This window comes from Ambystoma mexicanum, chromosome 1q (genome assembly GCF_040938575.1).
Source record: "Ambystoma mexicanum isolate Mex_15411 chromosome 1q, UKY_AmexF1_1, whole genome shotgun sequence".
Taxonomy (NCBI): Eukaryota; Metazoa; Chordata; class Amphibia; order Caudata; family Ambystomatidae; genus Ambystoma; species Ambystoma mexicanum.
Genome location: NC_090922.1, coordinates 1,396,552,222 through 1,396,569,898, shown reverse-complemented (window position 1 = coordinate 1,396,569,898; position 17,677 = coordinate 1,396,552,222). Strand labels below are relative to the sequence as shown.

General features: G+C 42.7%; 1 protein-coding gene across 2 annotated transcripts in view; it reads left to right on the top strand.

The window, feature by feature from the left end:
* Positions 1 to 17,460, top strand: part of MKNK1 (MAPK interacting serine/threonine kinase 1) — a 254,248-nt gene extending 236,788 nt beyond the window's left edge. For both annotated transcript variants that reach the window (XM_069642263.1, XM_069642264.1), the window contains 3 exons: positions 1,686 to 1,850; positions 15,891 to 15,934; positions 16,077 to 17,460. In XM_069642263.1, coding sequence (XP_069498364.1) covers positions 1,686 to 1,850; positions 15,891 to 15,934; positions 16,077 to 16,299 — 432 coding nt within the window. In that variant the 3' untranslated portion in view covers positions 16,300 to 17,460. The remainder of the gene's footprint in view (positions 1 to 1,685; positions 1,851 to 15,890; positions 15,935 to 16,076) is intronic.
* The last annotated feature ends 217 nt before the right edge of the window (positions 17,461 to 17,677 follow it).

Sequence of the window (17,677 nt, the reverse complement as noted above, 5' to 3'; positions counted from 1 at the left end):
AAGTCAGAAGGTAAATCTGTGATGCAGTGGGCGGCTGGACTTGGAAGTCAATGGTTTGATTAGGGGTGATTATGTGGAGTTGGTGAGCATTTTACACACCAGACATGGCTTCAGTGGGCAAAGTGGTGGCACGTTCAGTTTTGAAATGTTTCACCACATAATAAGATTGTTCTAATGAAGGTGGCACCACTACTGTGGCTTTGGATAGCCTGAAACTGGCTGTGATGCATTTCCTTCTTGATGTGCACGGGGCTAGGTAGCAAGTTTAATTGTTTAGTAGTGCCAGTGCAGTATCTGATCTAATCAATAGTCTTAGATGTGATGACAGCACAAATCATTTCAGAATGATGTCGCCAAAGTAGTGTAGTTTATACCATGGAATGGTTATGTAATAACATGGGGGGGAGGGTAAGATCTGTTTGGGCTTGCATGTGGTGAACAGAGTGATCTACTGATTGGTTTACTGCACGGCTGTGAATTATTTAAAAGATGACCTGTATGCAAGTTAATCTTGAAAATACCCTTGCTACATTTTCACTTTCAGGGTTGTCCAACTCCTGATCACGTGGGTTGGAACCTTGACTGGTTTCCAGAATATCCCTCATTAACATTCATGAGAACACTTGCATACTTTTAGATTAATTGTATGCACATGGCTCATGAATATTAATGAGGATATCCTGAAAACCATCCCGATTCTGGCCCTCAGGCCTGGAGTTGGACATATAGTAGCTACAGTATCCAACCATGTTTTCTTAAATTGACCTCTTTATTAAGTCTCTGATGGCCTGCATGCATAGTGAGATTGGCATAGATGGAGGTATGAGAGAAAAACTATTTCTACAGCAAGAAACCTCGTATATATCGATACAGACATGATACTGAAATGGCTTTGTTGGATCCTATAGGGCATAGGGAGCAACTCTATTATAGTTCTGATTGGCTGTGGACACGTGTGTTGTCGGGCAGAAATGTTGAGTAGGGTCTGCTGTGCAGGTACGACACCATGGGTAAGTCAATTTGATATTTTAATCCCAGATATATACTTGCTGCCAAAGCTCGACCAATCCCTTGAGGGGATTGCTCGGGAGGGTGTTAAATACCCTATGGCTGCAGACTGAAGGAGATGATGTAACTTACACTGGGAAGCTCTTTTTAAGACATGATTCAGCAAGCCATAATTCCTTACCCTGCAATTTAGTAGATGCCTTGAATCTATTTTCACCTCCTAAAAGTAGGTTTAAAGTATAGTCGGCCGTGTTCCTTTAAAATGTGTTTGGATATTGGAGGCACTTAATGGCAGTGCATTCTAAAAATCGTTAACCCTTTTCATGGTGACTCAACTCATGGTATGAAATTACTGTGAATTGGTTTTCAGCATACTCGTTTCATGGGAGTCGTACTTGTTGATACATAGTTGCGAAGTCCAGAGAAAGCTATTCAATTTCTCAAGCTTTTACCTTAAAGTTTTGGTTTACTTAATTCTGCCACACTAGATCGCATGTAGTCTTGTACTTGGGCTTCCAAGTTGCTTTGACCTGCTCTTGGCATAGTCTTTAACGGCTTTTTGGACCTTTTTAAATATATATTTTTAAATCTGTAGCTGTGCACTATATCTCTTTGCAAATGCTTCACCTGGTGTTTTTAGTATAAAAGTTGCATGTAACATGTCATGTCTTTAACAGAACAAGCTCTTTGAAAGCATCCAGGAAGGCAAATACGAGTTCCCTGAGAAGGACTGGTCTGGCATTTCCAGCGGTGCTAAAGACTTAATCTCCAAGCTCTTGGTCCGCGAAGCCAACGAACGACTAAGTGCAGCCCAAGTTCTCCTGCATCCCTGGACAAGAGGAGTGAGTTATTCTGTAGTTTCTGCTTTAAGCACCTTATAGTACCTGGGATTCAATAGAAATTATTGGTGTTTACTCACTTACTGGGCAGCTGCTGTTTAATGACTTGAAGCTAGACATTCGGTGTCATGACTGGAACAGATGTTAATACGCTTCTTATTTAATGATCATTGTCACTGTAGAATTGTTTTTAATCTATACTCTGTGCAGTATGTATTTCATAGCAGAGTATGCAACACCTTAACTTCTGTATCTGTAATTGTTAGAGTAGATTTCCTTTTTGAGTGAAATCGCCACGTGTGAGTCCACCACTTTTTGCTGGTCTCTTGGTATTTATCCAATACTCCCGAGTGCCCTTTTCCACCCATTCTTTTACTTTAAACTGGGCAACTCATTTTCTACTCATGATACTTTTTAATGGAGTTATGCTTTCCTCCATGTTTTCTGGCATCTATTTTATTGCGGCACTCGCTTTCTGTGCAGTGTTGCTGGAAGCTCCTTGAGCGTTCCTGTTAATCTTACATGTGTTGGCAGGATAGAAGCGCATAGTTTGTCCCGCCTGTGTTTTAATTTCAGAGCGGCACATCTCACCTTGTGTGTAGTGCTAAGGGGAAACATGATATCCCTTTTCTCACTGGTCCAGTAACGTTTAGTTACTGTTATGTTATTCTGACAGGCTGGTGGCAGTGTACCTTTTTTAATTACTTTTTGTGGACTTCTGAAGCAGGCTGCAATCACAGCTGCAACAAGGGACACTAGGGTCCCTGTTCACCTAAAATGGTGGCTGTAGTTTTCATGACTTGTGGACTTGTTCTTACTTGAGAATTTTTCTACCTATCTGTGGGTGAGGTCTTCATGGGTCTTTTGGTAAGCCCTCTGAGTACCTGAAAGACAAGGAAGTGGGGGAGGTGACCGAAACGCCACTTGTCTGTCCTACCTTATGCCTGCATAGAGCCAGTTTCAACTTGTATGCTGGCTGTCCCCTTTGACATCCACCCCCAGAATTTCATGAAAGGCTTGTCTGGCGATGTAGCTGAGCCTCAGTCGACCACTGGACTGAAGATTCGTAGAGGAATTAGGACGTCCCAGCAACGTCCAAGCGACTGCCAGAGCCAGTAAGTGACCCCTGTAGACCAGACGCTGAATTCGGAGTGACCAGGAATAGCTCTTAAAGACGACTTCCTCCCCTGGACTTGTGCGCCTAACCAGTCTCAAGACACCTGCATTTGGACTATCCCACAAAGAGCTGCGACCCTCCCTGGGTGCAGGCTCCCAATACCCTGTGACCTGTACCATTTTGCAGTGCAATGTCTTGTGAAGCACAGTTCTGGCTGCAACCCTGTGGGCATCCTAGGCCTGCAGTGACCTTTCTTCTCCTAGACCTCGCTTGCTGAGTTATGGACCATTAACTGAAGATCTTCAGGACAACTGTTGCTGACCTGAAGCCTGTGAAGAGCTCCAATGCATCAGTGCCATGAAGATTACTGCTGTGTCTCACTACTCCAGTGCATCAGTCTGTTCCTTCCCAATTCCTTCAGCCACCAAGTCCAGGACACTCTAACCAGAGACCACTGTCTCCTCACCTTGGGGACCGTCCTGCTGCACCAATTACATTGAAAAGGTACTATCCCGACCTTAGGTACTGACCTTGGTTTCACTGTGTTCTCATGTTCTTGGACAGCTGCAGTTAAACTGTTACTTGCAGAATCCCATTGGGTTGAACTACCCATTGGGCCTCCAAGTCAGTATGTTACCTGCAAACCTGAAGAAACAATCGTAGACTCTGCTGCTTACCTACCTCTTTCCTCCTCGGCCATTGGTCTCCGGACCCCCACTGCCTGCCTTGACCCTGTGAGACTCCTCGTAAAGGGTTGGACTTTTAAAGGTTGGATAAGCAGGGGTTAATTGAAATTGCAAGAGTTGATATAAAGCTTGCTTATTAGTGTCAGTAGTGTCTCACTTTGTTGCTTTACATTGATTTAAAGTGCTACCTTTAATTCTACTGTGATATTACTGTGTGAATAGTAATTACCTGATTTACTTCGAAAGCCTTAGTGTATGTAAAGTTAAAACACTAGTTATATAACTTCTAGTGTCTGTTTCCTTGAACTAATTGTAAGTACTGTGCCGTACAAAGTCTGGTTGCTCAGCCATTGTTACTAAACCTTTGGGTAGTTCAGAGTAAACCTCACTGAAGATGGACTTTTCCGAGTTCTCACAGGCAGCAACTTGTGTGAAACTGGGTGTTGCAGACTGAATATTGCTTGCATTTGCCAGTATAATAGGATATTCATGCCGTGTACCTGCCCACTTGCCATGCTATGGGCACACATTGCCACTGCCTTATGCAAGTTAATGTACAAGAAAAAGTCCTGGTATAATAATCTGGCCTATAGAAAATCCATGTGTTTGCACGTTCCTGTTAAGCTAGAATGTACATTTTTACAATGCAGGTACCATACCCACGAAAGGACTTTCCTGACCTATGCCCGCCTAATTTACCATAAACCATACTGATGCAAGACGGGAGTTCTGTTTTACAATTTTTATTAAATAAAGTTAGGATACTCTCGGGAGGATAGCTCAGCGGCAAAGTGCTCGCCTTGGAAGAAAGACACAACACAGGTTCGATCCCCGGGTCCGCGCTTTAATACCTCGGGGTATTAAGCGCGTTATTTATTTTTAACTTGATTATTTTCAGTAAGTTACTTTAGTTAATTTTGTATTCAATTTTTGGACTATGCATTTTGCCATGGAAGAAAATCATTTGTACCCTACCTTGAGATTGGAGTGTGGCCCAGAGTGCCTCATCTGCACAATGCTCCACTCTGAGCATGTGGTGGAAATATGCATCAATAAGGCAGTATTGAGTGACACAGCTTATGTGCTGTGTAGTGCATGGTGGTCCTACACAATGAGGGTCTTTAAGTCTTTGTCAAAGGAGGCTCACAGCATGGCATCTGCCAGGAATTGTATGTAGCTTACGGCATTGCCAGTAAGTCTAGTTGTTGGAGGCAGAACCCTCTTCCAGACACAAGATGTGTGCTTTAGCAAAGCTGAATTTGAAAAGGAACATCTGCAATCCATTTTGCGTAGCTTTTTAGGATTTGTATTTTATTGTGGTTAATTTATAGTGGAATTGTGGGAGTACCTTTTGGATCTAATTTTCATTTGTATAAGCGCACAAAGCCTGGGGCCGTCTAAGCACTGGATACAGGCATTGGGTACATTTGCATAGTTAATTGAAGAGAGGGGTCTTTAGGCATTTGCAGAAAAGATGTGCGGGCTCAGAGCTTATATACAGGGGTACATTTTTCCAGAGTTTGGCTGCCACAGTAGCGTAGCTGGAGCCACCAGATCTCTTTGCATCTGAATCTAGATTTGATCAGTGACTCTGGGTGGATCGTGGAGGTCTGGATGATGTATGTGGTGCAATTCTCTGGGTTAGGTAAGGTGGTGCATTGTTGGATGGACATTTGTGTGTAATAGAGGCTTTCGTCGATTTTTTTGTTTTCGCTCCTGGTTCTAAATGCACAAAAGGGATGATCTGGTTAGCGTCGGCATAGTTGGTGATACCAAGAGCTTCAAGGTAGTCAAATAGTGGTTTGGTGTAAATGTTATATAAGGTGGGCGAGACACATGAACCTTGGGGCACACCACAAGTGGGTGTGGCTGATGCTTCGTCGAAGACTGTGTAAGATCTGTTGGCCAGGTAGGAAGCAACCCAGTTGGCTGCTTTGAGGGAGAAGCCTGCAACCTTAGTGAGGAGGCTACAGACAGTTTGGTGGTTGTCTAAATCGAAAGCCTCTGATGGGTCCAGGAAAGAACGTTTTCCTTAATCATTGGCCTTGTCAAGGAGTGCTGTTCCAGTCCACTGGCGGGAGCGGAAGATATGGTGCGTTTCCAAGAAGGCTTGGATTTTCCTGTAAGCTACTTTATCGATTTTCAAAAAGAAAGTTACTGTGGTGATGGGTCTATAATTGGTGAGGTGGATCTTGCTAGCTCTTGGCATCTCCGACGACTGTTACACCAGTGTGTTGGCCAGCAAGACTCTGTTCAAAATAAGAACTTAGAAAACCATTTCAAGTATTAATGGTTTTGAGGGGATTGGGTCCTCCGACGTATTCCATGTCATAGATATGGAACACGTTGTCGGACCATCCCATCAAAAGAACGTTACCAGGTGTTTTATTTTATATTTTTGTAGGCTGCCACACCCATGCCTACACACAACTTTTCTACTTTCTTTTTTCAGCAGGTCTAAAGTAACTGGTCATGCGAGACACTAACACACCCTTCTTTCAAAATCCTGCAATATCCATGGATTTTATAGTTGGACTGCAAAGGCCTGGCATGCACATGACATGTTTAATCCTCAGTGTCTAGCTCAGAGCTAGTTGGTGAGGGAGGGGCAGTGGAGGGGACTAGTGCCAGCCCTGTCGGCCTTCCCTGTTCAAAAAGGCAGGCAACACCCAGAAGCTGTTTGAAATGTACAGGAATGGGGACAAACCAGTGGTTCTATCCCAGTCTCACTCCAGAGACTGAACGTTCAAAAAGTCTTCCAGGACACAGTTCTGCTGGCACAGAACAAGATTCAAATCTGGTGAAATAAGTTAGCTTATCCACCTGACCAGGACCTTGAGCCGAGCGATGGGAAATAGTTGGGCACGATTTGTTTTTCAGAACATTTCTATTAAAGCAATGGAAGATCCAGGAAGACCTGCTGCCATCTAAAGTTCTAGCTAATCATAAGCTTTAGCCCCTTTTCTGACCAACGCCTCCTTGTTACACAAAATGTACCAACAACCATTAAGACCCATCTCCAGTTTTCGACAAAGATGCAACTATACAACTACAGCCCCACTTTAAGATGTTGGCGATCTTCCACCCTAAAGCATATGGTTTTAGGAGCTATCATGAGGACTGAGGTGCCTTGATAAATTTACAATCACAGATGCTGGAAAGGCTGGAGGACAGTAAAAGCTGGGTTTTCCTTTTTTACGGATCTACTGCTTTTAATTTGTTGGACCACTCACTTGCTCAAAACATTAGCATCCACAGGGAACTGCTCTAGTGATGCCATTAATTGGATGGAATCCTTACTGAGTGAGATTCTGAAATGATCTGGGGTGATGCATGTTCCAAGGCAGTCCTCATGAAATTCGGAGTATTTCTCCTACCCTCTTCACCATATACATAAAACCACTGTGCGATCAACTGTAATCAAGGGGTCTGCACTTTACCAACTATGCATATGATTTCCAATTGATAATGGACTTCAGTGGAGACAATGCAATTGATCTGGCCAACCTTACTTCCATTTAATCTGAGATTTGGCTGGTCAAGAACTGGATGTGCCTCAATGGTTTAAAAACAGAACTTATGATCTCTGACACAACAGGCAAGAGACGAACCAAGCCAAGCATACTCAGATTATCAGGTAGATAACCAGTTCCATTCCTCGGATGAGGCTGTTAATACCTGGGCACAGTACTAGAGACATAGCTGAGCTCTGATGCACATGTCCATGCTGTTAGAAATGCTCCATACCACCTCTGGGCTCATGTAAAACAAACTTTGGTGCGAGCAATTATCATGCCCCAGCTGGACTATTGCAACGCTCTTCTTGGTGAGGCTAGCGAGGAGAGCGTGCCTATGTTAGGCAAGAATTTATGTAGTAACACGGACAACACAACACTTGTCTACTTGGGTTGGTATTGGGTAACCCACCCTTGGTATAGTGCTGTTCTACACAAGTTGGTAGTGACTGAGTAGCCAGGTCTATCTCAAGAGGGTTAAATGTGAGCCGTAGCAATGAAATTCGCAAATACAAGTAGCCAAGTAACACTCAACGTTTCAGTTGTAAAGTTATTTAATGTAACATTTTTAAGTGAGCATTCTTTAAAATGGGCAAGATAGGTAACCATACAATATACTTAATACTTTTTAAGTTTAGTGGCTACTCTTTGGAGATGCTTTTTACACACTTCCTATACCCAGAGACGACTTCATTCACAAGGACAGTAACAGCATTTATATATCACTAGGATCACCTCATTGCTTCTCTCTGTACTAGATTTGATGCACTTTATGGAATTCCTGTATTGTCTTAATTGTTTGCAAATGTATAACTTATGTAACTGTAAGAAATGAACCCAGATACCAGGGTTTGGTGTGCTCTACAAAGTAACAAATGAGTACACTTTGCAGATCTGAGGTTGCAGAAAGGAAGAGTTGCAGGAAGGAAAAAGGTTTAACGGGTAATCTGGGCACGTGAGTATACTTAAATCTTCCAATGAAGTCTAGACACCTTTCATAGCAATGAGTCTAAAATCAAGTTATCACCTCTGAGAGACAGAGTATCAGTCAATGGACTAGAGTCTGCAGGGAGCTAGGACAGCCAAAGTCAATTGGAGCACAGTCTATGGAGCTGAGGCACTTTGTAGTTAAGTCTTGCACAAAGTTTTGTACCAGTCACTTGTAGGGTCACTAGCTGTTACACTTGTGAAAAGCAGAGTTGAAATCGACTCTAACAAAAGTAACCACTGCTAGTCTCAACTGAAAAGAGCAAAGCTAAAGACACTGAGGTATGTACAATATAGTCTGAACAGTACCTCTGGTTTGAGTGGTCCAGCTAGATTCAGTCCTGTTGCAGCGATGCAGATCCTGGGTTACTGAGCCTCAGTCGTGGGGACAAGAGGGAGGACTTCTGGAGGATTCCTGCAGCAGCAATTTGGAGGTACTCGGCAGCTACGGGCTCTTTTCAGACCAGCAGAACTTTGCGGTTTCGGTGCAATGGTTATTGGCACCACTGCTGATCTTGGATCCGGTTGCACTTCCTTCACTCGTTGAGTCCTGCACTCTGTAGAGGGGACTTGAGCTCTGGTCGTCATACTTCTGGAGGGTTCTTGGGAGACTCCTGAAGCTTCTGGCCAGATTAGACATACTAGACTACAGATTTCTCGACCCCTGGCATTCTGTTCCTGCAGCAGCAAAGTAGTACAGCCAGTCGGGGGGAAGTTCGTCTCAGGGTTAGTTGGTCCCACTAACGTAAGGGAAGAAGTTGTCCCTTCCAGAGCTTCTGTTGTCAATCAGAAAAAGGAGTTTCAGCACAGCAGCAGAGCCTCACCAGGCAAATCAAAGGTCCAGACGGATGCAGCAAGCTACGTTCATGGTTACTTTGCGTTGTTCTTACCAGTGATCGACTGTCTCCAGTCCCAAAACCCTTGCCTTTTAGCAGGTGTCTCCCATTCATGCACAGCCTAGGCTGTCGCTCGCACAGCAGGGTGCTAGTCGGGACTGGTTGTATTCAGGCACTCCTAGCGATGGACAGGTGAGTTTCAGGAACCTTCCTCACTTCCTGCCCTTACAGAAACACTGTAGCCAGAAGTGACTTTCAGGACAGAAGCCTGCCAAAGGCAAAACCAACAAAGGGCTCAAACAAAAACCCAAGAAAGACAGCACAAACAGAAAATAGCGAAAAAAGACTGGGGCCTTTTTGACAAAATGGTCACCCATGGGTGTTATACTGCAGCTGAGTGTTCAGCCTGCGGTAGAAAAGGACATTGGTGTGAAAATTAAACCACTGCCACCAGCCACTTAAAGTCGAGAGGGTAACTTACAAAATGTTACATGAGTAAGTAGGATAAAGGGCTATTGGGTAACCCTACAGCACTCCGCATACAATGGTGTGCTGGACCTACAAAGAAAGCCAAGTAAAGTCAATTTCACTTTACTATTCTTGGTAACAGTAGTTCACACAAGTTGATATTTAAAGCTTCTCAGAAATATAAAGGATTTCTGTGACGCTGCTCTGAAGGTGCTGGGTGTCGCCATACAAAATGTAGATGCCTATGGAGTTTGTCCGACTCCAAAGTAAACGCATAATCCAAGGGTCAAAATACATGAGTGAAAAAGGTCCTACTCGCTCCAGGGTTAAAATTAAAGTACTAAAGTCCAGCAAAAGAGCTGGGGTCTCGAAGGTTGCAGGGAATTGGCACAGAAATGAGAATTCTCCCTACCAGCCCATAAACCAGATAAAAAAAGAATGCAGTCGGAATAATGCACAACATACCCAGGAAAGAACATGTCGCCAGCTATCGAAGGGACCTTAAATGGCTACCAGTGGATGAGGGGATGGGGGGGGGGGGTAAAATCGAATTCAAAATCCTCTCCTTACCCCCAAGTGCCTGTTCGGCAAGGCCCCGGTATAACTGGCACAATCACTAACTAGGCCTACACAAAGCAGAACATTACGCTCCAGCACAGCAAATCTACTCCCTGTCCCTCGGGTGAGAACAAGGAGAAGGGCAAATCTTTCCCGGTTAAAGCTGCTATGGCATGGAATGCCCTTCTGGAAAGTCTTCACAAGGAAGAAATGAGATCACATTTAGGAGGACGTTGAAAACCTTGTTCAGTTTCTTTATTCCTTGCCTTTTCTGTACTGATGCCTATGTCTTTGTGTAAATGTTGCACCCTGATACCTGCGGGCTATGGTGAATTAAAAATATATAAATACGAAGTTCCTTTTTGTTGGTGCAAGCCCAGCCCCCTGACTATCATGCTTGACTCTCCTACAATGCTATATGCCCACCTTGGAGCATTCAGGAGCACAGATCCTGTTCCCAGTTAATTACTTTATGAATGGTTCCTGCACACTCCATGAGAAGTAGGTTTTCATTGACTTCGTTTGACTTGCTGTCATTAAAGGAATGTCGCTAAAATACTGAATTGCGTTTATCTGACTCTTCACAGGTTTAGATGAATAGTACAAACTGATTATCCAATATCCACCTTTGCCCAGCCCTCTGATCTCGCCTGCTACATGCTCCTCTTCCTAGCAGGGCCCACATTTTCGCCCAGGCCGACTTGCATGCCCTCATTTTCAATGTTCTCCACGCCTTACTCCATGGAGGTTTTATTACAATCGATTGGGAGTTTCAGAGACAGTAATTTCTATTCTCATGAATCCCCTCTGCAAGCCTTGGCCATTACGGAGACTTGATAAACACATACCCGCCAGTTTTACGAATTAAAAATAGGCAAATAATCCCAACAAAGAAACGGGGTATAAATACGCCCAATAAAAATGTAGGAAACCCATAGGAGCCTGGCCATCTTTCTCCTACAGGGCTCCAAAGACCAGCTGGGTCAGTAGAACATAGTGCTACAGAAAATTCTAAAAACGTTTTTGACCTACAATTGTATTTCATAAGAAAATATAAAATGTTTTTTAAATTCACTAATCTCACTGCGTTTTGATCTTAAACCTGCACGCAGATCCTCCTCACTGCATGCAGTCTTCCTTAACTGTGAATGACTACCCATTACTCAATTCCCTTGCCAACGTCCTATTCAGTTCTCCACGCATTTATTTGCTCATTTCCCAACCTTACTTTTATCGCAATCTGTTAAGGTATGCCAATCCCTCCTGCGCCCCCAGTGACACGGTTGCATCACATGCTGTCAAGGAGCTGGCTCCTATCACCTATTCCCTCCTACATTGTGGGATGTATTTACCCATGCATCCGAGCCCTACCTCAAAACTGTGCAGTACTGACATGAAAACATCATGATGGCCAGAGCTTCCCAGAAAATGCACAGGGAAATGCAGGAAGAATAGGCTGCCACCCATTTTTGCCGATGTTATGGGCACAGAAGGACACTGCCTAAAACCACCATTGGACTACCCGCACAGTAGTCTGAAACCATTGGGAATGGCAATGCTGATTGCCAAATGCAACCTAGAATTGTGGGGAATTCATTCTTAAATCCCAAAAATGGGTGCAGTACCAGTACTCACCACTATCCAAAAGCCGGCAGTTTAAAACCACCCTGTGTTTCTCTGAAGGCAGGCTCAAACTGTCTATTTTAAACATTGCAACACATCTAAAAACTCACTGGACACCAGCAGACATTTGGTAGAATGGAGTGTTGTGTGCCTACAAAATCTGGGAAATGAAGAGCCCAGAAAAATGCTTATAACAAGACTGGCTGCGCTGTGGATTTCAGCAGTTTAAGTAAATTTGGACTGAAAGACACTAAAAAAAATCTAAATGTTTAAATTGACTGAGTGACCTACTTTTGAGTGTCACATAGGTTGCAATTGTTTAATTGTCATAGTTTTAAACTTAGAATCAGCCTTCTAGCTGCATATGTGAAAATGGTTAGTTTGATTTGAAGGCAGAAACTGGGGAACAAAAAGTGACATTTTATCTGAAACCTGGCTTAAGGAACTGAATTCTGCTTGACAGCTACCCCCATCAGGAGTGAAACTTGAGTCACCACTGTGTTCCCAGGCCAACCTTCCTTTTGCTGCCCACACTAAGGATATGCCATCTATCTGATAATTGAATTACCTGTGCTCTGCAGGAGAGTGAACAAAGCCCTCTTCACTCAGGCAAAGGTTTTTATTACCGCAGTCGTAAAATGTAGCTTCCTCTTGGCAGGAGCTGGGAGGGGCACTGCCTGTGAGAGCAAGCTGGCTTGGCAGAACTGGATTAACCAGTATTTCTACCTTGTGCTGAGAGAAAACCACACCCCTTTGTAGCCAGAATATTGTTTAGAAAAAGATTAATAACTCATGGTGCGGACATGTGAAAATTTTATAAATGATACCATAATTCTTGTGATTTTTCTGCCCACAGTTTAAGACGTGGTAGGAACCGGTGGTATGTTCGGGGGGGTGTCAGCGGAAAAGTGGATATTACTCTAACTGTATGCATGTTAAAAATCTGAAACTTCTTCAGTTAATGTCCATACTCCCTGCACACATGTATGTAAAGTTGGGTCATTGTCAGAAATTGAAAAATCAGTTAAAAAGTGAAATATGTGCCATTTCTGAATGCAAGCTCTTAGAAACAGCAGATTTGGACAGAGACATGGCTAAATTCAGCCACACCATGTATATGTAATTTCAAACAACTGTGTAACTCTGAAATATGTCTTTTATTATCAAATATAGAATGTGTGCAATCTGACAGAGGAGTGTCCTATCTGCAAGCCATAAAATGACATCCCTCTGACTCACAGTTCATTCCCCAATCAAATGATAAATGGAAGTTTGACCAATTAGAAGCTGAGAGAGAGGTAGGGTCAGTGATGCTAGAACACACCCACATTTTAAACACATAAAAGCAGACAGACAGGACAGATAGGGACCTTCAATTCCATTTGCTGCAACGCGCTCTGCCGGACCATACAACATCCAGAGATCCAGACTTTACCTCCATCAAACCTCCAGAGAGCCAAACTAGAGACTTCAATCTATCCAGAACTAGAGACCAGACCAGAGGGAGAAAGCAGTGCTGTGCCCAGAGAGAGACCCGAGCCCAGTCCAAAACCCTGACCAGATCCATGGCGAGGCCCATTTCACTTAAGAATATAGTGTGAGTACCTAGAAAACTGTGCAGTACCAATCTCTTAGTTAAAATAATATAATTCAATCTATTTAATCTAAGTAGAACTGCCTCCTAACTGTCACTTGTCATTTTCTAGTCGCAAGCTGCACTTGTCTTTTTGAACTTTAAAATTTCAAATCTGAAAAACGACCTTCACAAAATCGCTCATATCTCCGCAACCGTTTGTGCTAGAGACTTGCAATAACTTTTATTTGAAAGCTTAGAATCTTAGCTTTGAATCGCACCTAGAACCGCATTCCTACCCCTTATAGTTTTACCGCAATCGCGGAACACGCATCCGCGAATTTTGCCGCGATTTGCAAATTTCTTCACATGTAAAAACTGCTGCTGCTTGCCTTCCATTTGCCAGAAATTCGTTTAACCTGTTAACTATCCCGGCCTCATTGCTAGTGTGAGCCTGGACTAATATTAACTAGATACCACTCACCCTGAACCTCTGAAAGGGAATTAAAAAGCATTTCCAGCATATTTCTCATCCATTGCTAGCACATATCAAAGCATTTGGGCCTGTGTTTTCAAAACTCCTATCTGTGTTTTAAACTTCTGTTGTCTAAGCTTGGGGGGGATTGAACTGATTACATTGATTGCATTTCTGAGAACTGTGTGCTTTCCTCCCATTCCCTTGCATTGCATAAAGAGGGGGGGAGTGAATAGCCAGAGAAAAGTGATTACATTGTTTTGTTGAAATCATATTGAGTATTTTCTATACTGCATTTCATTCATTCAACCTTGCATTTCCTTGAACCCTATAAAGCATTTTCTACCACATTATACTTCGGTACCTATTTACCAGTGTGCTACCTTATCCATTTCATGTCAACTCCTTATTGATTATAGAGAAGCGTGTTAGTGCCAGATTCTCCGTTATTAATCTTTATCATATCAGATTAAGTGTGCTATTCAATTATTAATTTATTATAAAGTGTGATCTATATATCTCGTTTAAATTATCAAATAAACCTTTTAACTTGTAAAACAGAACTACTTCTTGGCTCAGTGGGGTCAGGGGGATTCCAAGAGAGGGGTGTTATATAGGGGTAGTCATCCAGAACGCATGAACTGGACATAAAAATATATCAATAAGGGTTTTCATTCAGTATTATAGACTAGGCGTTGACTTAGCTGTAGTGTTGAATTGAATCCTCTTACAACATAAACTTCTTCCCCTCCTTCAACTTCTCCTTTCTCCCCCTCCACCCAACTATCTTGCCTTAGTAAAGCCCTCCACTAACCGCAACAGCTTGGTCACCCTGTGCCTCTGCTCACTGTCTACTCTTGTTTTTAATAGGATATCCTCATGTCTGAATACTAATTGCTCGCTGGACCCTGTCCAATCTGAATTTCATAGCCATCAAGCATTCTCCTGATTCGGCCGTCGGCCAATTCTCCAACTATGCTTGGGCCTCTTTCTCTTCAGTCGCACTGCTTCCCGCAGCCTCCTGATCACTTCCTTTTGGCTTTTCGTCCGCCTCTTTGTGCATGACTTGCAGCTATTCTCCACCACTTAACGTTTTATCTCTCGGCTTAAGCAGGCAAATAAGCTTTCATCCAGTGACAGTTGCTGTAGTAAAGGATGCAATCTAATCTACATTCCTGCCACCACTGGCCCGCGTCCCTTCCTTCACACCTCCCTTCCCACAGTCATGCACATTTGAGGTCCTTTTTGATAGCAACCTCCAGCACTTCCTAACTTGCACTTCAATTGCAGCCCGGATTAACATGCTCAGTGTCTAAACTCCTCTCCCAGTTATACATCTATCAAAGCCCTGCTTCTTGAACTACTATGCTAGCCTTCTACTTGCTCTCATCCCTTCCTACTGGATTAATCCACTTTGCTGCATGGCACTTCTACAGTCTTTGCTGCTTCTCTCCCACTTCCAAACGCCCACTCCATGATTTATGACTTTTGCATGAAAAACATGTCCTCCTTTTTTAAATTCATAATTTTAAAATCCCTGCTTTCCCTTCTCCCCTACTCCCTCAATTAGCTAACACTACATTTTGCATTGTTCCTCCCTCTGCTCTAGTACTCTTCAATCTGTTTGTGCCCTGACCAGCCAATGTCCATCTCTTCCGTTCATCTCCTCTTCGCCACTCACCAATGGAACTTTCTTCCTCTTCATGTAGTATTCTCCACTGCTTCAAATCTGCACTTAAGCTCCACCCACTTAACCTAGAGTGAGCATACTCCACTTTCCTGTCCCTTTTCCATGTTTTCCCATGCAATGGCTAGTGAATCGTATTCCCACTTACGAACAGCAATTACATCAGGGTTGCCACAGTGACCTTTGGAAGAGTTTCTAGTCAAGCACCCTCGAATACAATGCTTTTCAACCTCATTGTCTAGTGCTAGTTTAATTTGCTGATGCAGGTTGTGCATTGATGGTAGAACAGCCATAGTTGATTTGTCTTCCGTTTGCAGATAAAGTAGTACATTGGATGTGCCATGTCTGCTTCTATGATTTCACTTTGAATGGTTACAAATTATGATTTTTTTTTTTTGCTACTGCTCCAATCAGCATGTTTAATTTGATTTTTGGCCGGCAAGTTTCAAAATCGATTTTCAGTTTGTATACGTGATGGAAATGTTGTTGATCGTCAATGCTTGTCTCTTAATGTATAGGACGCTCCTGAAAGGGGATTACCAACACCACAGATTCTCCTGAGGTAATTTTCATCTTCTACCAAATTACCTCATGTAATTATCCAATTTAACATTCTTTGAAATTTGACAGTGCCCAAGTATCTTAATTTTATATCCTTAAAATGTTCAGCTAAATTTGAGTTTACCTTTTTCCCCCCAATATAGGAACAGCAGTACAAAAGGCCTAACCATGTTTGCTGCAGAAGCGATCGCCTTTAAGCGCCAGATTTCCCAGCATGACTGCGATTTAAATGAACCAGAGATTGTCCAGGCCGTGTGTTCTATGAAGCTCTCGCCACCTTCAAAATCCCGCCTTGCGAAACGTAGAGCGCAGGCTCTAGCCAGCAAATCCAGTGACTTCCAGTCCTGCAATCCAGCGCCGGTGTGATGGGGAGTCGTCATGCACAAGCCATACCTTCCTTTTTGAGACTGCACAACAAACCAGCTAGCCTTTCTTTGCACATGGGAAGGATGATTTTGAAATTATGTATTTATTACTTTTAAAATGCCCAGAATCCCAACAGATGTGATTTTAAACGGTACAGGATTTAGGGGGTGTAATGCTATTAAAATCCAGGTACTAATGTTGTGAAAGAGCAGCCAGTGTCTAAGCACCAGAGTTTTGAAATCCTACATTTTTATTTAGGTGTTGTGTGGATGAAGTTGCTTGAGCTCGAACTTGTGGAGCCTCAGTTGTATGTTATAGGTCCAGTTTCCCACTAGTGCATTAAGAGTCACCTCCCTAATTGAGCATTGCGGGTTGTCTTCTAAAGAATGTGGAGTCAAAATTTCAATTTTGGTCGAGCAATGAATGTTGGACTTTATGATGTTTTGTACTGAAACAGATTTTTAGATGCTGCACCATGTAACTTTTATTTTTCTTAACTCTCGATTTGCTGCCACTTCACTGATCGTTTTGAAAAGACTGGCTTGATCTGCTAGTGCTCACATTAGTTTACAGAAAAACATGAGAAGCAAAGTGCCAAAAATGTCAGTACTTGGCTATTGTGTGACTTGATGCAGAGCCTCTTGTTTACAGCATCACAACGTTGTATAAGACTTTTTGATGCGCTATTCAATGGATTTTATTTTATTTAGCAGTGCAGGGTCAAACACTTTCCAAAGTGGCTAATGCCAGCAAATGATTCGATGTGACCTGGGATTTAATGATCAATTGCGTGTGCCTAATCGAGAGAATTTTTGAAAGCAATACAGTGGTTATTGAGGTGCAGCCAGTTTCCTTGCATAGTAGATGGTCACGATTTTATTTGTAGCACTTAACATAGTTATTTTTGTATCCATCGAACTAAACTAACCAATTTAAGGGACTGGTTACATATTTAAGGGATTTTATACATATCTATGGCAAAGTGTATCTTTTTATTTGACTGTATTTTATAATAAGTTATTGAACAATTCATATTGAAAATGCTGCTTTTATTGTTTAATTTAAGAAAACGTGGAAAACTCAGGTATAGCATTAATTTGCTTGATCTATCCTCAACGTATTAACATGACCTATGAAATAAATTGACCTCATTTTCATGTAGCAAGTGTTATTCTTTTATAATTAACAAGGAGGATGTATGTAATCTGTAAACCAAATGGGTCTTTATAATTTGGTAGCTGTGTGCGCTCTGGCTGAGGTTTACTGGAACTTCTAGTTGATGTCCCCAACAAAAACACAATTACCCATTTCCACTGTAATGCTCAAAACCATGGTTTGTTCACAGCACATTTTGCTGTAGCCTTGATCTTGTCGTCCT